The 22,641-nt window shown below is 42.9% G+C and overlaps 1 protein-coding gene across 1 annotated transcript; it reads left to right on the forward strand.

Annotated features, from left to right (window-relative positions):
* Positions 1-638: 638 nt before the first annotated feature.
* Positions 639-22,641, forward strand: LOC119732336. The gene is made up of 10 exons (XM_038205794.1): positions 639-736; positions 4,343-4,414; positions 5,230-5,373; positions 6,888-6,956; positions 7,384-7,458; positions 7,579-7,650; positions 8,290-8,346; positions 18,236-18,414; positions 20,340-22,169; positions 22,379-22,641. Exons 1-10 carry the CDS (start codon positions 639-641, stop codon positions 22,564-22,566), a joined length of 2,784 nt encoding a protein of 927 aa, XP_038061722.1. The 3' UTR covers positions 22,567-22,641.

A 22,641-nucleotide genomic window follows, 5' to 3' on the forward strand; every position in this document is an offset into this window, starting at 1 on the left:
GTACTTGATTACGCCCTCCGGCAAGCAGTTGGAGACCATGAGGAGCTTGGCTTCACCATAACACCAAGGAAGTCAAAGAGGGTTGGTCCATTTATACTATCTGATCTGGACTTTGCCGACGACATCGCTCTGCTATCTGACGAAATCAGAGATACCCAGGCCTACCTTGTCAAGAGTAGAAACTGAGACTAGTGAAACAAAGTCGGGCGGCACCTCAAAGCCAATAAGACAGAGTAGATGTCCTACAACGTAGGACCGTGAGCCACTCAAGACCATCAAAGGTTCCCCACTCAAACGAGTTTCCGACTTAAAGCACGTCGGATCACCAATGGTGAGCTCGGAAAAGGACATCAATGTGAGTAGAGGTCTTGCCTGGAGAGAACTCAACGTCATTAACAACATCTGGAACTCCAACCTCTCCAGGGGACTTAAAAAGAGAATCTTCTTAGTAGCAATCGAGACAATCCTCCTTAACGAGTGTGAAACTTGGACCCTCACTACGTCCATGGCCAAGTCTCTCGATGGCTGTTACACCAGGATGCTCCAGATGGCCTTCAATGTCAACTGGACACAGAGGGTGACCAACAAGCAACTCCATGGTGGGCGATCGACCTTCCTAAGTTGAGCAACAAGATAGCATGGAGACGGATGCGACTGGCCGGGCACTGCCTGCGACACCCAGAGTTTCCCGCCAGCAAAGTCCTCATCCGGCAACCAACCCATGGGAGGATGAATCGTAGGCGCCCGCACAAAACCTGATCCTAGTCCTGATCTTATACATGTATATCATGTCCGTCATACATGAACATGTCCGTCATCATAGGACATTTTTTCTCCCGCTTTTCGACCTTTATGTTCAGGCCTATTTATCGTTTGCAGCAATTAGAATTTAATATTTCTTTCACATGTTTTAAGTTATTTCGACAGCAACAAACTACAGCGGATCTGTCCAGGTGCATTCCATGGAGTAAAAGAAATCTACAGCCTGTAAGTTATTCATTCTAGTACAGTTGTATATCCCGCGAGCACAAGTGGAACATAGCCTTGACCAAGGCTATCAGTTTGTTCCCATACGAGCTTGTTCCCGCTACCGCACACCGCGCGCGCCGCGACACAATCACTAGTTGTACTATACCGTTAGCCTCAACGACCCTTGCGTGTGATTTGTGTGCATGTACGTACGCCCCACACACACTTCTGCAAACAGCCGTACAGTAAGTCGAGGCAGAAGATAGCCTTGACGCAACCGTAGCGAATTCTTATGTGTTTCTTTATAGTTTCGACCGAAATCGGCCGAACATTTCTGATGCGCATATATTACACGATATCCAATCAAAGCCCGTAAACTTTGACCCGCGACATACATATTCATGATCCCGCAAATTACTACACCACGTACATGTACCGTGTACATGTATGTTCACTCAAACCATGGTATGTCCAGGTATTTTAAACCCATTTTAAACAATTTCTCCAGTTTTATTACAAACAAATGAGATATGCCGCTATATGAGTGAACAATTGTTCAAAATGATACTATTTCCAATGTATTGAGAATTTTAAGTTCAAGACAGTCCGCCGACGTTTTGTCGGTGCAACAGCGTTCAGTATCTCGCCGCTACCTGCCCGTGCTATTCTGACAGCGAATTTAGGGAACAGGTCAACTCGGACCCAGGCCAAATCGTACCCATTTAATCGAATGCAGGTTAACTCGTATCTATAAGCACCCGTATGAATTAACTGCAAGAAACGAGCTATTGACTTTGGGATGGAAATATACGAAACTGTCAAGTACATGGTGAAAAAAAAACTCTCCCTGAATTCGTACCATGTGCAACATACATCTCATACGTACGACACATGTATTTTAATGCGTACGTATGAATCATATGTCGTACCTACGACATACGTACGACATGTAAGTCGTAGATGTAAATCGCATGAGATACAAGTCGTTCTCACAAGATATGTTGTATGTACGACATAATCGACAAACAAGTCGAACATACCACTGGTTACAATTCATATTTTGTACACACGAGATATTAAGTCGTACTTACATACGACTTTGTCGTATGCGCGACATATATCGTACCCTGTCGACTCGACTTAGGCACGACATATATGTCGTACCGGCACATGTCGACATTATGTCATATGTTTGATATGTCATACCCTGTCGACATATATGTCGTACCCTGTCGATGATATTAGTCGTACCCTGTACGAAATATGTCGTACCCTGTCGATATATTAGTCGTACATACAACATATAACTTATAAGTTGTTCATACAAGTTAAAATCAGTCTTACAGAATAAGTTTGCTGAAGGTGAGATATTTTTTCCCATATCCCCTTGACAGCTTAGAAGAAATCCCCCCCCCCCAAAAAAGTCAACGGTAGATATACTGAATAGTGTGAGCGCTTTAAAGTTTTTTGCCGCTGAACGTGAAAGCGCAGCGTGTCTCACTGAATGGCGCCAGCCGGGCCGGTGCCTACAGTGGACGGCCCCCAACGTGGCCTCTGTGCATGGTGACATCGTTTTTGCCGGCGTGCGGTTTTGTACCGTTTGCCGTTTTTTGAAGGTCTAATTTTTCATCCTTTTCATTTCATTTACGACCCAAATTATGTGTAACTTTAAAAATATTATTCTACTATTATTTAAGATTTTAAGGGGGTGTTTTACAATAATTATTGTTTCCACAGGCCGTCTGGTTGGGTTTATAAACCTTTCGTCGTATTATGCAATTAATAAATATTCATTTTTTTGTCAGCCGTTATCCAATGAGAGAAGACTATTTACCATAGCGCGTACTAATTATCATATTCAGCATACACGGTTGCGTCAAGGCTATCTTCCGCCTCGACTTACTGTACGGCTGTTTGCGGAAGAGAGTGTGGGGCGTACGTACATGCACACAAAGCACACGCAAGGGTCGTTAGGGCTAACGGTATAGTACAACATTGTGTTGCTGCGCGCGCGGTGTGCGGTAGCGGGAACAAGCATTTTGAAGATTGCACGCCGGGCGCCCCCATAATGCGCTCGCGTGCTTTGCATGTACGAAACAAAAGATTAGGATTCAAAAGTCGCGATGCCTGTACGATATGGATTATGTCAGCCGCGTTTTTCGCTAAAAAAAACCCTGTATCTGTGGTGGTAAAGGCACGAAAGGGGTACGTACATTTAATACAAATCTTTGCTAATTAACAAAACGTCCAAACGTTGTGCTTGAAAGGATTGATTCTTCAAAATCACAACTTTTAACATTTTAAAGACGGCGTCGGCACGTAAAACGGATAAACTGCAGCCCTAATTATAATGTACCGTATTTTGGCACATTTATATTACACAATTCCAGGGGTGCGTTTTGGCGGTCATAACCAAGAATTGGTTCGGTGGTTTCTCTTTGGTTAATTGTTTTTAGGATTTGAGTACTACATGATCATGCGTAATTTTAACCCAATTAAAATTGCTGAAGAAATTCACCGACAAGAAACAACCGAACCATTTCTTGGTTATGACCGCCAAAACGCACCCCAGGGGTTACGATCGCGCAAGGCATGATGGGAAACAACATGGCGCTGCAAGATCATACCCACGGGGCACGAGGTTGAGAGCGGTCATTCCATAGAGATCATAGGCACAGTATACATTGAGTGGTTTACCGTAAGAGTGCTAAATGCAACTAGGGTTTAAACGACTGGAAAACGGTTGCTACCCCCAATCCACCATACAACTAAAAGAATTCTCAAAGTGCATTAAACGAAAACGTTCGGAAGGACATTATGTCGGACGTCCTTCAAACATTCAACATGACGGAACAAGTTTGAAAATATTATATCAAAATGCGTTTTTAGACCCTTTAGATACAAATAAGGTGTTTAAGAGAACATGTTTAGAAAGTGTGATTGTTTTTTAAAATCTCCTTACATAATGCACGCTTTGATGAAACCCATTCCAATCTCTACTCCGGCTTCGTCGTCGAACACATAAACTGGTTCCCGTACGTAGTATGTGCATCTAATATATTTTTTTTAAATGACTCGAGACTTAACTTAAGAAAATTGACTTGGGACTTGACTTGACTTGACTTGTGAACAATTGACTCGAGAATTCACCTGACTTGGAAAAAAAAAAGTGGACTTGAGACTTGACTTGACTTGCTAAAATTTGACTTGGACTTGACTGGACTTGGGAAAAAAATGACTTGGTTACAACTCTGACGCGCACCCCCACACTCATTAAAGTCACGGGTCATAGTACTGGCCAGGAACCCGGGTCACATTAAGATCCATTCAACCATTCATTCATTCACTCATTCTTTCTTTCTTCCTTTTGCAGAAGACTTGAAGGAAACCAGCTTACTTTTCTCCCAAATAACATGTTTGAAAATTCGACAAAAGTCGGAATGTTGTAAGTGTACTTCCATTCCCCCTTTTTAAAACAAAAAAAAGAGTTTATTTTATCGGATCTAGGCTGTTGTTAGAATATGGCTATTGCTTCAGACTATCAGAGACAAAAAAGTGTGCGAATTCTCTGAAATACCCAAAACACAATGAATTTCGATTCGGCTTTGTTTAATATCAATAGTAACATTATGATGCACATAGCAATACATCTGGGATAGCACATAACATAGCCCATTTTGGGATCCATAAAACATAATAAAAAAAAATATACAACACATAAAATATATCAATAACACCTAAAACACCAGAAAGAAAATAAAAATATATTGGCAAAAAACATTGTTGATAATAATTTTTGATCATCGATTTTAGTAAACTTTCGCAGAACAAAATCGACTCACGAGGCCTTCCAGAGGATGCGTTTCACAACATAACAGTGTATACTCTGTAAGTGTATCAACGTATCAGATATTTTTTAAAATAAAGACTCTAATGAGGTATGTTTTCCAGATATTCTGAAAAGCAAAGTAACTGTCGGCATTATGACGATGATGCTTACGTTACATTGACATTGCAAAACAAGTGTTGTTTATGATTTGACGAATTTCTTTGCAACGCGAGTGGACGGCATTGGAAACTTTTCAACGAAAATGTTGTTTAACGTGTGAATGATGTTTTTTAAATACTCGCCTGTGTAAAATAAAGTAAATCAGCTTTTACTCTATCCTTTATTGAATGCTCTGAATGATTTAGAGCAGGGTTCAATAATGTTATGCTGACGACAGTTTCTTACTTTTAGTTATTTATGTTTGCTTTTAGGGATTTGTCGTCCAATCAACTGACTTATATTCCAACTGGACTTTTCCGGTCGCAGACTGTGCTCCGATATCTCTACTTACAGCGGAACCAAATCAGTGTCCTGCATGATAAGGTGTTTGCGGGACTTCGCTCGCTGAAAGAACTGTAAGTCAAGTTCGTTCTTCAATATACCTTATGCACAAGGAAGCCGTTTTTGATCGGGTTCCCTGAATATATTGTATAGATTGTAAACTGTTGAATACGATGATGCCAGACTATAGTTATGCGTTCCAAGCCTCACTTTTTTGAAATGTGGTTTAAAACACTAAGGTATGGTTAATCACAAATTCTAAATGATTAATCTTAGCAGACTGGTATTTAATTCATGTCATTGCTTTCATTTATATTCGCAAGTTCCAAAAATGAAGATTTTACCTGGCTAATACCTTACCTATACGTCGCTGTATGCCGTGACGTCACTATCGGCTCGTTGCTATAGCAACTGTTCCCGTCGAGACAGTTCCTGTGGCGATTGTTTTTGTTCATTCCTGAATAAACCCCGTCATCTGATTGTTGATCACGTCACTGACTACATGCTATTTGTCCCAATCCACGACCCAGCTGCGCCGCAAAAATAGAAGTTCTACTACGCTCAGTTCGCGGCAAAGAAATGTTCTACTGCCCGGTCACACTACTGGTGGCACAGACCAAACAGATGACGAGAATTTATTCAGGTGTTGTTTTGAAACAAAAAGTTTGAAACAAGTGCAAAAGAAAAAGACTAAATTCGTATGAAATGTTCGGCTTTGCCTCATTGAACATCCATGTGTCGTCCCATCTGATTCGCCATGTTGAATGGTACATCCACCTGTCATCCTTACCAAAATTCTTGCAAATAAAACATCAAATACACAATATACATTCATTTACTATCGCTGTATCGAAACATGACACAGAAAGAAATGATACTATCCAGGAGTTATTACGAGGTTGGCAGTTTCGAGGGAATCATTGCAAGGTGCGTACACACTTACTTTGTGTTTTCCAAGGGATCTGAACTAGGGATCTGGATCATAGGAGTTTACGGTATTGTTTTTTTTTCATAAATGAACACATTCTCATCAAAACACCGAATCATTCCTGAATGGCTTCACCGCCTATGGGAAAAAATGCGGTCTGCTCTGGCAAGTGTAACGTACAGGTGTATTAGGTATCAGGTATTCGTAATGTTTAAATTGTTTTGCATATGCGTCCACTGCCTTTTCGTATCCAACTGTTTGAACCTAGCTTTAAATAGAAAATTACATAAAATAAACAAAATTGTTGGCGAAGGGCAAAAATCCAATATCAAAAAGCTTGATAGCTTTTAAACTTCGACTTGACTAGTTGGGCCCAATTTCATAGCACTGCTTAACAGCTGATTTTCTGCTAACCGAGCCGCCATCTATTTCATAGACACCGTAAAAAGTAAGAACAGCAGAAGCACGCTTAACGCCTGAGGAACGTTAAATCAGTGACGCAACAATAGAAACCTCCACGGGCGCGCAACCGCTAGCTCATCCGCGCCATGAATTTCTGCTACAGTAAGCACAACTTGTTCTGCCTACTGTTAAGCAGTTCTATGAACTTGGGCCCAGTAGGCCTATTCAACATTTAAATTCCAATATTTTCCATTTTAGGATGATATTTGACAACCCAATCACCGAGTTAGTGGACTGGCTCTTTTATGAGACCAAACTGACACACCTGTGAGTATACACATCTTGTCATCTTGACATCTAAACATCGGGAATCGTTATTTGTAGATCAAACTTGAAAAAGCAAAGCTTTGAAATATTTTCAAATAGACGATACACATGGGTATACAGAAACACAGACACACACGTTTGTTTATGGTGTGAATTTAGGATTTTCTTTTGTTCTTATTCCCTTTTCCTTTGTTTGTACCTTAGCTTTTTCGCAACAGCTCTCATTGGTTTTGTACACGTTTATTAGTCGATGTCGTCCTCGATTTGGTCCCTTTCATCGATTCACCGATGATGTTGCACGTGTGTGTCCTCGATTTACACCATAAACAAACTTAAAGCTTCATTTATCTTGAACACCAGTGTTTTTCCCAATGCACTACATTCTACACAAATTAATTAAAGTAATTCTTGATTATTTGAATATTAGGTACATATTCCAGACTCAACTTTTGTCGATAGGGGAGCGGCCATTTGCGACAATGAACCACACTCTGCAACATGTGTGAGTATTAAAGCTCCAACCTTCCAACCTTACGATGTCAATCGGGCAGATAAATATTTTCTGAGACATTCCCTGATTAGAAAGACATTAAATTGAAGTATGTATTACTTTTTTTTTCAGATCAATGTACGACAGTCACTTGAAGAACGTTTCCAATTCTGTCTGGCAGGATCTGGGTAACTCCTGTTACGTGTAAGTCAATTTCAAGTTTCTGCTCAAGGAAAGACAGTCTTGGAAAAATATAACTTTCTCCTTGCTCGATTACCTTAGTATGACGTCTTCAGAACTATAGACACCCACTAGTTCCTAGCAAGACAAACAATTGGTAGATTCAAAACAACTTTAGGTCAAAGGTCCACCGGACTAAATAATGATCGTATTAATAGAAGTTTAAGTTAGGCTGTTGGGTTTAATCGGGCGTTTTGATAGATTTTTAAGATGTATTTATTTCTTTCAGCAAACAGCAAATAATCACCACCTACAGGCCGAGTAAAAACATTCAACAAATAATTATTACAACACAAATTTAAGATAAAAATACAATTTATATTGTTTCAAAAAACGCCCAAGTGGGCGCCTTTGCCTGCCCAACTTTTTAGCCTCTTATGACCTCATCTAAAGTCAAAAAATGCTTCCATTAACAAGTTGTCATATAAACGTGTGCAAAACACAAATAAACACTTAAGAATGCATTGGTCCATGAAGCAGCCGTTACATGCGGCTCAAAAGTAAACATAAAACAGTATTAAAACCAGACACTCGAGAAGCCGTACAGATGCAATCGGCACGTCCCGTTTCGACAGATCGTATTCCTGTTTTTATTCTCTTCAGAGCAATCGAGAACATTTTGGAGTTTGCACCAGTCACAAACAGAAATGACCTCAAAATGTGAGTATTACAATTAGGAACAGCTTTTGTTTTTGATAAGATATATTTCCCCACTTTTTTTCCAATATGTTTTGTATACGTTTTCATTCTGAAAATTCTTTAGGACTACAATTAATCCAATCACTTTGTATAATTAAAACATTCATTTATATAACTGTCATCCGAAGATGTTTGCCGAAAAATTATGTCATCATGACATCATCAGGAATCATGTAACAAATTAAAAATTTCTTTTTTTTACAGTCTTATAGAACTATTGAACCGATTGATCTCAAAGTTTGTAGATATATCGAAAGGAAGCTGTTTTAGATCAGCATTGATTTGACGCAAAATTTGACATGAAATATTTTTTCAATCCGATTCACTTCAAACTGCAACACAAACTTCAACACATACTTAGACCAAATTCTGAAGTTGTATGCTGAATCATGACGTCGTGTTGACGTCATCAGAAGCCACGTTAAGTTACATTTTTGGCATGCAATATCTCCTGACTTACATGTGTTATATGTCAAAATTGAAGTCTCTTCATGATGACGTCATCACAAAGTAATATATGAATAATTACCTGTTAACATTTGTTTCAAGATATCTACTTAACAAAACAACATTTTTTCAAAAACCTGTCTGATGTATGGTTGGTATGTCATACTAATATTGGGACTTTTGTGTTTCGTTATCATGACGTCAATTTGAAGGACATATGCTTTGTCATCAGATTGTCATGAAACTTGCTGGGTACTTGACATAACCTGTCTTTGTAGTAGCAAGTATAAAGTGCTGTCAGGATGACGTCATCCTTTGATTTTTGTTAAATTAAATTTAGATTTTTTTTTCAACAAGCAATGTTCGGCGTTATTTCAAGTCCAATCCTTTATTAATCATTAATTTACATTTACTTCTCTTCATTCATGTTAAAGTAACACGTGGTTAGTCAACTTGAAAGGCGATCTATTTGTGAGATTAAATATACTTCCCTTTTCAGAAGCAGTCCATTTCAACGTAGTGTCATAATACTGGAGTGAATTGTACATGTACTTCTGTGGTTTCATTTGCCGGTTTTGCAAGAAAATGCGTCTAGTATTTGTTTATATGTCTATGCTCCAATCTGGTCACTCAAAAACTGATAATGATGTAGTGATTAGAAATAGTTTATTTGCTTTGCCCATAAGGTCAAATGAGGGCGCTGTTTAAGTTAACTGGTCAAACTTCCGCGAATTTGTTGAGGGGTTATGAGGATATAGAAATAGTACGTTCATCAGCCAAGTAAGGGGATATTTTGACGATAATAGATAACTAAGGGGTTCTATCTCTCATGAAGTGCTGTATTCTCAGAAGTAAATGTCTGTTATTGTAAAATATGTGAATGTAGGATAGAGCAGATGATGTTTTTATCGTGTGCGCCTTAATACTAAACAACTGTTTACGTAAGCGGGTTTGGCGGGCACTGTCTCCGAGGTCTGCGTTTCTGACAGCTGCAGAAAGCTTGCTTTAGCAACTATTATCAGACCAATTTAGCCTGACAGCCGATGGCTGGGATGTACATTTAGACATCAGAGGAAGGAGAGACAGCCCTGGAGCCCGTGCACTGGCTGGTATGGAACAAATTGAATTATTTTCATGTTATTTTGGGGGTTTTACTATCAATGAAAGTGTAATTTCCAAGACGCCGACCGGGTCAGAGGTCACATGTCATACATGTATGTTAATGTGGGAAGGCCGTTGTATTTGCAATGGAGTTCTTTGTATCTGGGTTGGACTATGTAATTTTCTAGGGTTAATTTATTACTTGTACACACATGTATTGTGATTAATGGGATACGTGCACATGTATGTGAAGTTATGTGAGTTTATATTGATTTATTTTTAATGTATTTGATTACTAGGTTTTTTGTGATGAATGGGAGCATAGACGACTAATAAATTTGATGTGATCGAATCATCACCCCTGAACCTTGACTCCACACCGAGTTTCACTACAAAATTGGTAACACGGATGGGGTGCTGAGTGCTGACTTAATGACCTGACTGACTGAACGGGTGGACGGTGACCTGAGCCTAGCGTAGGAGAACTGCGGGGAATTACATGCGTTTGCTGGGGAGGCAACGTGGACGGATGCCGTAACAGTACCACTACCAGGGAGTCTGCAAGGGAACTACAGACAGTGGTTGCGGTAGGCAGTTTGGAGTCATACGCATGGACTGTGTCATGTTTACTCGTACAGTTTAAATGTAAATCAGTAGTTACATTGTAGATTAGGTTGCCAGCAGTAAGTGGTCGTGATAACTGAAGAAACAAAAACAAAAGCCAGCCAGTGCATTATCGGTTGAAAATATTGGGTAATCTGCCAGTTAATTGGACCTAGTTTAATTTAGCCGTGTTGATTGTAGAAATATTTTAGGCTGACCTTGGATTTTCCTTGTGGGGTTTTGTGTACCGCGTTTCTTGTGCTATGGCTGAGGCGGAGGCTGGCCTGGTTGAGCGCCTTGTTGCAGGCCTGACTGAGGCCATCAAGTCAAATCATAAGCCAACCACACAACGAGCGATTAAATTAGCTAGGTTTAATGGCCGTCCAAGTAGGGCAGGGGATCCTACCATTCTTGAGTGGATTGATGAGGTTGATATATATTGTCAACAATGCCATATCCCTGACAAAGAAAAAGCGCAGGTTGTCTATAATCACTTAGGGGGGTTGGCCCGGGATGAGGTTAAGTGTAACCCGTCAGTGAAAGGCGATTATAAGGCCTTGATGAGGCTACTTAACAGACAATTTGGGGCAGATGAAACTGTACAATCGTTGCAAAAGTCACTGTATGAGCGTCATCAACTGGAAGATGAGTCCCTCATGGACTATTCACGGTCTCTTATTAGGCTTTATGATCGTATAATCGAGGCTGGGAGTGAGGGAGAAAAAGAAGGATTGAAGGGACTTAAGGATAAAGTCCTCATTAATCAGTTTGTAGCTGGGGCCAAGAACCAAAGCATGCGCTTAGAGCTACGACGTCTTGAGTTGGCCACACCAGGGCAAAGTTTCAGTGCGCTGCGAGATGCTGCTTTAGACCTATTCAGGGATATCGATAGGCCAAAGGTCAAACGAAGCCAGGTACGCCAAGTGGGCGTGGCACCGTTTGATGATCCTGATGAGGAAAATCAGGGGGGTTTGAATTGTGCTAATGATGTAGTTGAGGTATCAGTGGAGGGCGTGGCCGTTCGTACTCCTAGTGGGGGGCAGTTTCAAAAAGTGATGCAACAGCAAACAGAAATGATGAAGTGCATTAGGGATCAACAGGAACAGATTCTAAAACAACAAGAACAGCTCACAACCTTGATGGAACATGTGATCAAAGGGTCAGATCCAAAACCATTTAATGTTGGTCAAGGGGGACGGCGCGTGGTGTGTTTCAGATGCAAGCGCCCTGGGCATATCAAGGCTAATTGTAGATTCGGTGGTAGTGGCCAAAGTTTGACAGCTAGCAGTAAGTCCTCTGGGGGACAGGGGCAATCGGATGGTGTGGGGTCACCATGTGATAAATCCACGGTTAGTGGTGAGTTAAACACAAGTCCTCCATCACTGTAGGCCAAGTGATGGAGGGAGTCTCTGAAATGGCCTCACCTGGGGACAATGTGCATTGTGAAAGGGGAGAATTGTCTGAGCATTCGGTAAATGAACTTCTTACTCGCCTGGTACATAAAAGCCCTTCAGTTAATGTGACTTTGGCTGGAGTTCCGGTAACTTGTATACTAGATACAGGAGCTGAAACCTCCCTTATGAGCTCATCTTTTTTTAGCAAACATTTGTCGGATAAGATGAGTGGGCCCGAACCAGTGGGCCGGTACCTGCGGGTATATGGGGTAGGTCACTTAGAGCTGCCTGTGGAGGGATATGTGGAGGTCCCAATGGTGGTGCATAACCACACAGTAATGGCACATTTCCTAGTTGTGAGAGACCCATCACAGTGTGGGGTGGGGGGCCGGAAGAGCCCGGTACTAATCGGTTGTAATGTACTAGAACTGTTGAGGGGCATAGCGATTGACTCAAAAGTGCAAGATGCAGAAGCTTTGAGTGTTGCTCTGCAGTGGTACCGTCTCGCAAGAGAACCACGTGATCAAGATCGACACAAATTTAATAAGGGATCAAAGAAACCGGTGTCTGTGCGCACTCGTGGGCAACAAATGACTGTCCCTCCCAGGCAGGTGCAAACCATTAAATGCCAGATTAGAGCCCCAGTTGAGGATTTCAGAGACAAAATGATTCTTGTGGATAGTCATTTGACAGAGAGTGGAGAAATAAATGAGGGGAGCGAAGGAACAACAAACGTTTCCCCAACCCTTAGGGTATACAATTCTTGTGGGATTACTGATGGTCGCTTTGTAAATATTCTAGTTGCTAATCTTGGGACCCAGGCATTGGTTATTCCTCCCCACACAAAGTTGGCACAAGCTACTGTGGTATCCTCTGAACAAATTGGGCTGGAGGAAGAGATAAGTGCATTACAGGTATCTGTGCATGAAGTTTTGGTTGAAGACGTAGGTAGTGACCATGTTGAGGTTGGGCCCACGCCCAAGTCTGATGTGTCAGTGGACACATCAGAACCTTCCTCACAAGAGACTTTTGTGTTTAGGGATGGAACCCAATACCAGTTACCCCCAGGATTAACCTTTGCTTCTTGTAGTTTGGATGAAAATCAGAAAGAGCAGTTGGTGCGGCTAGTGCAGAAACATGACACAAAATTCTCTAAACACCAGTATGATGTAGGCTGTTGTGATACGATACCTCATGTAATTCGTACTGTAGACAACATACCCATTGGCCAGCCTTACCGTAGGATTCCACCCAGGGATTTGCAGGAAGTGAGGGAATTCCTGCAACGACTACTAGATCAGGGCATCATAAAGCGCAGTGCGAGCCCATATGCGAGCCCGATTGTACTTGTTCGAAAAAAAGATGGGAGCCTGCGATTATGCATTGATTACAGGCGCTTAAATGCAAAAACGGTGCGCGATTCGTTCCCCCTCCCCCGCATAGAAGAGTCCCTGGAGGCACTCCAAGGTGCCAAGTATTTCTCCTCCATGGATTTGGCTCATGGCTACCACCAGGTAGTTATGGATCCCAAGTGCGTGGAGAAGACTGCATTCAGGGTACCTTTCGGACTGTTCGAGTTTACCCGTATGCCATTCGGGCTAGTCAATGCCCCTGGAACGTTCCAACGAGTGATGGAGATGTGTCTTGGGGACATGAACTTGTCAGAGCTCCTCATTTACTTGGATGATATACTTGTGTACTCGTCCACTTTTGAAGAGCACCTTCAAAGGTTGGACAAGGTGTTCACACGCATTGGGGAGTTTGGGTTGAAAATAAAGGGCAAGAAATGTCAGTTTCTCCAGGATCATGTTTCATTTTTGGGCCATGTGGTAAACAGCCAGGGAATATTGGTGGACAATGACAAAATCCAAAAGATTAGGGACTGGCCTGTGCCACAGAATGCAGAGCAGTTGCGATCCTTTTTGGGGCTTGCAGGGTACTATAGGAGATTCGTCCTAAACTTCTCCCGTTTGGCAGCACCGCTACATGCAATAATACCTCCAGTTCAGTGTAAAGGGAAAGTGCGGAAAAGTGTCCGAAAGTTTGAGTGGAGCACTGAAGCACAGGGAGCCTTTGACTCGCTCAAGTTGGCCCTCACTCAGGCCCCAGTGCTTGCATATCCAGATTTCTCACGTGCATTTGTTCTCGAAGTTGATGCTTCTCTACAGGGTTTGGGTGCATGTTTGGCACAAGACGATTTAGAAGGAAAAAGACACCCTGTTGCATATGCCAGCCGTGGTCTGAGGGGGGCGGAGGCTAATTACCCAGACTATAGCTCATTCAAATTAGAATTACTGGCTCTAAAGTGGGCTGTCGTGGATAAGTTTAGGGACCATCTCTTGGGGGTGCCCTTTACCATACTCACAGACAATAATCCACTCGCACATCTGCAAACCGCCAAGTTAGGGGCAAGTGAATTGCGCTGGGTGGCGCAATTAGCTGCATTCAATTTCGATGTGAAGTTTCGCTCGGGTCGTAGTAACCGGTGCGCGGACGCGCTTAGTCGCTATCCTAGTCAGAGCACTGCAGAGGTAGAGACAGTCATGCAGAGCAAGGTCCACTCTTGTGCAGTTCCAGTCCATGTTGCTGCAAATGCAGCCACTGTTACGCAGTCTGGTGGAGACGCTCCTCCAGGAACTGCTGGTCCCCCAGGGTTGTTTCCGTCGTGGTCATCGGAACAAATGGCATCCCTCCAAAGGGATGACCCAGAGCTGGGGTTGGTGTGGGAACTGTGGGACAAAAGGTGGACCCCGGGAGAGGTAATGCCTTGTGAGTTTACTACTTCACCAGAGTTGAAACTGTGGCTTGGACAGTGGCCTAGGTTTGTTGAAAGGAATGGTGTTCTGTGCCGGAGGGTGATGGACCCTGTACTTGGGGAGATTTTCCAAATTCTCCTACCCAAATGTCTGCAGCTTAGGATAATGAAAGGTTGTCATGATGGCTGGGGTCACCAAGGGGTGACCCGTACCTGCTCTTTACTGAGGAGGAGAGTGTACTGGCCTCGAATGACGGCAGATGTCCGTCGTCATGTAAGCCGCTGCAGACTGTGTATAATTGCTAAGGCTTCACAGCCGCAACCTAGAGTCCCAATGAGGCATCTAATGGCATTCCGACCACTCGAAATATTGGCGGTGGATTTTGTCAAAGTGGACAGGGGCCGTGGGGGCTACGAAGACATCCTCATCATGACGGATGTTTATACCAAGTTTTCACAGGCTGCACCCTGTAGGGACCAGTTGGCTGTTACTGTAGCGAAAGTCCTTAGGGACCAGTGGTTCACCAAATTTGGGATACCCAGTAGACTTCACAGCGATCAGGGACGCAATTTTGAGGGAGAAATCGTGAGGGAATTATGTTCATTGTACGGGATTAGAAAATCCCGTACCACACCCTATCATCCGGAGGGAAACGCGCAAGCAGAGCGTTTTAATCGTACACTGTTCGGATTGATTAAATCCCTCGATGAGCAAGACAGGCACAAATGGCCTGACCTTGTTTCCCATTTAGTTTTTGTATATAATGCTACCCCCCATACAGCAACTGGCATTGAACCGTATACCCTGATGTTCGGAAGAGAACCACTGATCCCTCTGGATCAAATGTTGGGCAGAACTGACTCAGATTGGGGACAAGAATTTGTTAGGGAGCAATCTCAGATGTTGAACCGTGCCTCGGAAATTGTGGGGGATAAAGTTGCTAAGAGGGCAAGTCAAAACAAGGCAGCATATGATGCTAGGGGGCGCACAGCAGTGAAACCAGTTGTACCAGGCTCGCAGGTACTCATGCGCAGATGTGCATTTGGGGGCCGTCACAAAATTCAAAATAAATACGAGAGCGATCCGTATATCGTGGTATGGGTAAATCAGCAAGGGGATGTGTGTTCCATTCGACCGGCTAAGGGAGGCGAACAGAAGACAGTAAATAGGAAATATTTACTACTAGACCCTTTAGCAGAACCGGAGTCTGACAGTGGGGAAGAGTCCGAGGAGGATTCATTATGTGATGTTGTGTCTGACACGGGTTGCTTGCCAGGCCGGCCTCCAGCTAATGGCTCTAGGGAAGTAGGGAGTGGAAAAGTAGGGGAGCCAGCTCAAGTCACTGGCTCAAGCTCTTCTGTTCCACTAAGAAGATCCGAAAGGGTGACAAAGGGGGTACACCGAAACCCATGTCGACTTCCCCGGTCAGCATTGCTTTGAATTTGATAGAATCTTGTGTTTACTGTGAGGTGACGACATCAGTTGGTGGATGGGTGTCGCTGGGGGTCTGGAACGTTTTGGGAGAAGGCTGGGGTATCCGGTTCTCTTAAGACCGACCAGATCCAGCGCTGCTCATTCGTACGATGTCGTCGCAGCTTTATTTTCACTATGTCAGATGACAGAGTTAAGTTAGTTAACTGGTATATTTCCTATATGTAGGGGTCCAGGTTGGCTCTCCTTTTTATTCATGTTGTATTTACTATGAGTTTTGTGCTATTTGGACATAGTTTTGTTAAACGCCTTAATAAAAGGAGAGGATCTTTTTATGTAGCTTTGTCAGGTGGAACGTACGAGATTAAGTGTCTGGGGGAAGGGGGTCTCACTATAGACCGAATAGAGAAAAACCCTCGACGATATTTGAGACCACTTGGTATGATATCACCAAAGGTGCTGGTCCTCGACTTAGGAACTAATGATCTCTGTGCAAGAGAAAATCAACCTGGGATGGTGCATGCCTCCTTATGCAATCTTATTAACGAATTTCCTAGGTGGAATATCAAACCTGAGGCTATTGTATTTTTGCCTGTGCTGGCCCGCACTGGGGCCATGCGAAGCTCACAAGTCTCACTTGATGAATTTAATGCAAGGGTTGAAGCATTTAACAGGTTGTTGGAGGGTTCCACATTTGTAGAAGATAGATGGTGGGTGTGGAAACACCGGGCCTTAAAGAACCCTGAGTACATCCTGGATGGTGTGCATCTGAACCCTGCAGGCATGGCTCACTATGAGAGAACCCTCAGACAGTTGATCAAGTTTTTTGAATTCAGGATTCTGTGATTATAGTAACTTGTTTGACGTTGCTAGGAGTGACGATGTGTTTGTCCTAACTCAAAGTATTGCTATAAAAGTTCAGTTAAGATTTTGGAAAGAAGGGTATATTTATATTGTATATGAGACCCGTCACGACGGAGGGCCGTTTAAGTTATACCCTGCCAAAATTAACATTTTTGTGCTTTAATGAAAGAAAATGTAATGAGCGTTAAAATGATGGGTCAGACAGCTCAATAGATAGTATGGTTTTAGAGTTATAACAATGTATGTAAACAGAGCCAGATTGGTCGCATTATGTTTTCTTGTTAACTGATCCCATTTTATTGCTGTTTTTAAAAAAGTGTTTTCCTAAATTGATCTCCAGGAGTAGATCATCAAAAGAAGGGGAGAGATGTAGTGATTAGAAATAGTTTATTTGCTTTGCCCATAAGGTCAAATGAGGGCGCTGTTTAAGTTAACTGGTCAAACTTCCGCGAATTTGTTGAGGGGTTATGAGGATATAGAAATAGTACGTTCATCAGCCAAGTAAGGGGATATTTTGACGATAATAGATAACTAAGGGGTTCTATCTCTCATGAAGTGCTGTATTCTCAGAAGTAAATGTCTGTTATTGTAAAATATGTGAATGTAGGATAGAGCAGATGATGTTTTTATCGTGTGCGCCTTAATACTAAACAACTGTTTACGTAAGCGGGTTTGGCGGGCACTGTCTCCGAGGTCTGCGTTTCTGACAGCTGCAGAAAGCTTGCTTTAGCAACTATTATCAGACCAATTTAGCCTGACAGCCGATGGCTGGGATGTACATTTAGACATCAGAGGAAGGAGAGACAGCCCTGGAGCCCGTGCACTGGCTGGTATGGAACAAATTGAATTATTTTCATGTTATTTTGGGGGTTTTACTATCAATGAAAGTGTAATTTCCAAGACGCCGACCGGGTCAGAGGTCACATGTCATACATGTATGTTAATGTGGGAAGGCCGTTGTATTTGCAATGGAGTTCTTTGTATCTGGGTTGGACTATGTAATTTTCTAGGGTTAATTTATTACTTGTACACACATGTATTGTGATTAATGGGATACGTGCACATGTATGTGAAGTTATGTGAGTTTATATTGATTTATTTTTAATGTATTTGATTACTAGGTTTTTTGTGATGAATGGGAGCATAGACGACTAATAAATTTGATGTGATCGAATCATCACCCCTGAACCTTGACTCCACACCGAGTTTCACTACAATGATGCTAACCGACTCTTTTTACCGTTGCTTTCTCAGCGAATTGGTTGGTGATGGATTCGCCCAGCCAATACTGGTGGCGAGAGACATGTCCTTGATATTAAGCAAGTCGGGATTTAGGTGTGGCGAAACTGCTAATCAGTATAGGTGCACGCCCTGTCCACAGGGCACGTACGGAGCCTTTTGGAGTGAAAACAATTGTTTTGACTGCCCGCCAGGTAAAACAGCCCATTATTATGACAGACAAGCTCAAAATAAAAAATTCTATTAAAACACGGCATCAAGGAGACTGCAAATTTTCTGATCCTTGTAAGCCATAGAAGAAAATGGGGAAAGTCATTGCAGCGCATTGTGTTAAGACCTACCAAGTCCAAGTATAGACAAAAGCAGTGGTGTAAATCCATGCCGGCGAGTGGCGGTATTGGGGAAGACTGAAAGTAAAAGATCACGCGGCAAGCTTCCGGACCCCGTACACGGCCCGCCTATGAGCATGTACCACTGGGCTGCCCTTTCACCTGCTGTGATTTATAATCGTAATCATCCCCAAAACATTCATGTTGGAATTTTATCTTGGTATTCCTCAAGGAAAAATGTTAAGAAATAACATCGAGATCGCTTAAAACGAATTTTACTTACCACCTTTCACATCCGAAATTTTCGTTCCTAGGTCTCCAGTACTTGCGTGAGAACGAAAATGTATAAGGACTAGAAGATTTACCTACTTACAGCTGATGGGTTCTAGATTAGTCGGGCTGGTTTGAATGCAGTCCTTATCAACAGTGATAACCTTGGTCGAGGCGTTCGTCATTATTCGTCCCTACGCGGTGTTACGATCGGCGGCATATCCTTGTTATGCAGTGCATTATTCAGCGCAAACAGCGGCCTCATGCGGCTACTATTTAATGCAAATTATATGGATCCAGACGAACGCCTTGTTCCAATCGACCATATGAGGTTTTGGGGTTGTTGCTCATTATGTTAATAGCCTAAGCTGACCTTAAAAAGTCGTTTTCTTATTGGTCGATTGTTGCGTGGTGGAAACTTGCATATATACTGTTGAGACATGTACTGTTTAAACATTGTGTGTCGATGTCTCACATTACACACAGCGTTAATGCACAAAAACATGTGGTTTCTCACATGTTCGCAAAGGGCAAACAGCTGCAAATAATTTGATGACGTCGAGATTTACCAAGGTGTGATTGCAAACTCCACATATTAGACCCGCCTACACTTATCTGTATTCGCGTATTAGATCTTGCAATGGAAATCTAACGCAAAATAAAGAAGAAAAAAAAAAAGCTTTCGCGGATGATTGGACCAAGGCGTTCGTCGGGATCCAAATGATTTGCATCAAAAAGTGGCCGCATAAGGTCACTGTTTGCGCTGTATTTTTAATACACTTCAAAACGATATGCCGCCTAGCGTTTACCGCTGACCGTTTACCGTTGACTGTTTTCTATACCGTTGACCAAGACTACAGCATTGATTGTATATGTTCTTGTAAATGGTAATAAGTCCTTCAAATTTATTCCAAACAATTGTAATTTCAAGACATTTTAATCTCCATTTTAACTTTCACTTTTCACCGAATGACCACTACACAATTATTTGATAAAATGTCATCTTTGAACAAAGGCCTTTTTCGAGGGCGAATTTCGTTAAAGTAATCAATGTACCTAAAATAATTGCAAATTTTATAGTTTTTTTGCACGCAAATGTTTTCTATTCGAAGGCTGAGGATCCGGAAGCCAGCTAGCAGGTGGTGGAATTTCAGGCTCTATTTCCCAGTCATGTAAAAAAAGGAGGGGCAGGGCATCTTGACACCCCATGGAACTAGGGCGGGGGGGGGGGGGGGAGGGAGGGGTCATGATACAACATGCACACCTTCAATGCAAACAGGCACGTGTACAATACGTCGGGATGGGGCGCTGTTCGTTTTCGTTTTTAGTGTTATTTAATACATTTCGCCGGTTGGAAAGTTAGAAAATGTTTTGTGTCCTCACCACAAACAAATATGGGGGTGGAGGATCCAATGGCCCATCCCGGTTAAAATATTACTTTGTGGTTTATCCCCATTGTGTTTCTGTCATATCGCTTAATCGATTTTGTCTCGAATTTTCGTTTTGTCCCGGCAATTCAGGCGGCTTTTACCAAACCAAGGCGGGGCAAGTGATTGACTCACCTCAAGCTATCAACTGTCAACGATGCAACAATGGCACCTATGTCACGCCCCAGGCGCACCCTGGTATCAGTCCTACGAATTGCACGGTGTGTCCTACGGGTACCAATAAGAGCCTTCACGCTGGCTTCCGCGCCTGTCCATGTCTGGATGGTTTCTACCGTACTGACCGGTTCGGTGAATGCCATCCGTGTCCAACCGAAGGAGTCAACTGCTCAGAAGAGTACCAACACCTCCTGCCTGGCTTCTGGTGGACCTGGGAATGGGGTTTATCGGATGACAACTACATTTCCTACGAGCGATTTGTCAAAAATGTGTGCACTGAAGATTCCAGATATGACAACACAAGCAATTTCCGATTTGGGGGTGTGTTACCCAAAGTGCATAAATGTCCTCGCAATGAGTCGTGCGTGAATGCTGTTCTGGGTGGTATCAATGCAACATGCAAGGAAGGCTATACGGGGTGGCTTTGCTCCCAATGCAGTCCGTACTATTACTCGTGGTTGGATCAATGCTTCGAGTGTCCCAAATGGTGGTGGTTCTTGTTTGAAGTCATTGCTGTATGCGTGGCTATTGCTCTGATTGTCATCATCATAGCTTGGCAGGCGCGCAAGGTCCGAAGAAACGGTCGGTCTGCCGTCAGCCTGCTGCTTGCTCGAGGGAAGATCCTACTGGGTTTTTACCAGGTCATGGGGGAGATAATCTCAGCGCTGGATGAAATTGCATGGCCGAAGACATTAACAAGTGTTGGTTCTTTCTTTAGACTGTTGGAAGTGGACATCGTGCGGATGTTTATCAGTCCCAGATGTTATGTCCCCAACTTCACGTATCCTAATATTTACATTGAGTTCTTGGCAGGTATCATTTTTGTGGCGTTTGTTCTTCTTGGTGGCTGGTGTTTTTACAGCTCCAAGATGTGTTACCTGAAAGCAAAGACAATTCCGCGTGCGGAACAAAACGCTCTTATGTTGCAGACCAAGCAGAGGTGTTACTTGTTTGTGGTGATACTGCTCTTTATTTCCTACCCCAGCCTGTCTAGTGTTATTCTCACATTATTGCCCTCTGGGTGTCACGTCTTCTACGTGGATGAAAACAACACCCTCAATGTGACCAGACTTCGAGCCGATTACTCGATCGATTGCAAAGAGCAGCGGCATGTTCAGTTCAACTACTTAGCTGAGGCCTCCCTCTTCTACGTTGTTGGGTTTCCCTTAGTGTTGTTTCTCCTCTTGTGGTGGAACATCAGAAAACGGAAAAAGACCAGGGCTGTCAGTGGTAGACAGGAAAGTGAGGATCAGCCTTTGCTCGATGCGGGTAGTCGATGTCGTTTGGATGCCGGTCGTGTCGCCAGTTACATAAACAACGTGCCTGATGAGACAGATGACGAACTTTTCCTACACTCGGAACCATGCCATGCTGAATTCAATTGGGAGAGTTTCTTGTGCGAGAATTACAAGCCAAATTTCTGGTACTGGGAAATTCTGGAGCTGGCCCGCAAGATCGTCCAGACGCTTTTTGTGCTTCTGTACGGGCCTGACGATCATTTTACCATGTTCGCCACCATAGTCATTTCGGTGGGCTTTCTGCTCCTGCACGCTTACGTCAAACCCATGAAGGATGCTGCCGAGCATCGTCTGCAGATGTGCTCGCTTGGTACCATCTTCCTGAACCTGTTGGCTGCGACGCTGCTTCTTATGCCAAGCGAGGATGCTCAATCCAGCGAGAAAAGGAAGGATTTCCTTTCTGTTTTTCTTGTGCTGATGAACCTCAGTATCATCGTTTTTGTCATCGGTAAGAATTTCTTTCCATCTACCTGTTGCATCTCAACGGCCTTGCAGCTGACGCAAGGATTCTCAGTATATTAAAAAAAAAAAATTGTTAGGCATTGAATTTTGGTTCTCTGGCCTTGTAGCTTTTAAAATCAGAATATGATAAAAAATACGTTCTGGCAACTAGGTACACGAAAAGTGATTGCGTTCTCTCTGCTTTCATCGCTATAGCTAGCTTGGTCTGGACCAGTGTGAAGGCCTTATGGCGTCATGGATGCTTGCGTCGCTTAGGATCGTGCATCGCTGGGGAGTGGAGCTGGTGTTGTAGATCTCGTCATCGTGGGCAAGAGGTGAATAACCATCTTTACGATGACGGCAACGAACAGGACTCAACCACCATGACAGTTAACTTTGAATAATAGACCTCAGAACAGTTGGATAGTAATGCCTCAGAACAGTGTTACTCATCAGTGATGACGGGCAGACGGGGTACA

The sequence above is a fragment of the Patiria miniata genome, unplaced genomic scaffold (genome assembly GCF_015706575.1).
Source record: "Patiria miniata isolate m_02_andy unplaced genomic scaffold, ASM1570657v1 HiC_scaffold_24, whole genome shotgun sequence".
Taxonomy (NCBI): Eukaryota; Metazoa; Echinodermata; class Asteroidea; order Valvatida; family Asterinidae; genus Patiria; species Patiria miniata.

What these genes read in the sequence shown, in the direction of transcription:
- LOC119732336 (XM_038205794.1), top strand. Translation starts at nt 639, where the DNA reads ATGGAGACGGATGCGACTGGCCGGGCACTGCCTGCGACACCCAGAGTT. An exon ending in CTTCGCTCGCTGAAAGAACT is followed by an intron (nt 5,374 to 6,887) that starts GTAAGTCAAGTT and finishes TTTCCATTTTAG; the next exon opens with GATGATATTTGACAACCCAA. An exon ending in AACAGAAATGACCTCAAAAT is followed by an intron (nt 8,347 to 18,235) that starts GTGAGTATTACA and finishes TTGCTTTCTCAG; the next exon opens with CGAATTGGTTGGTGATGGAT.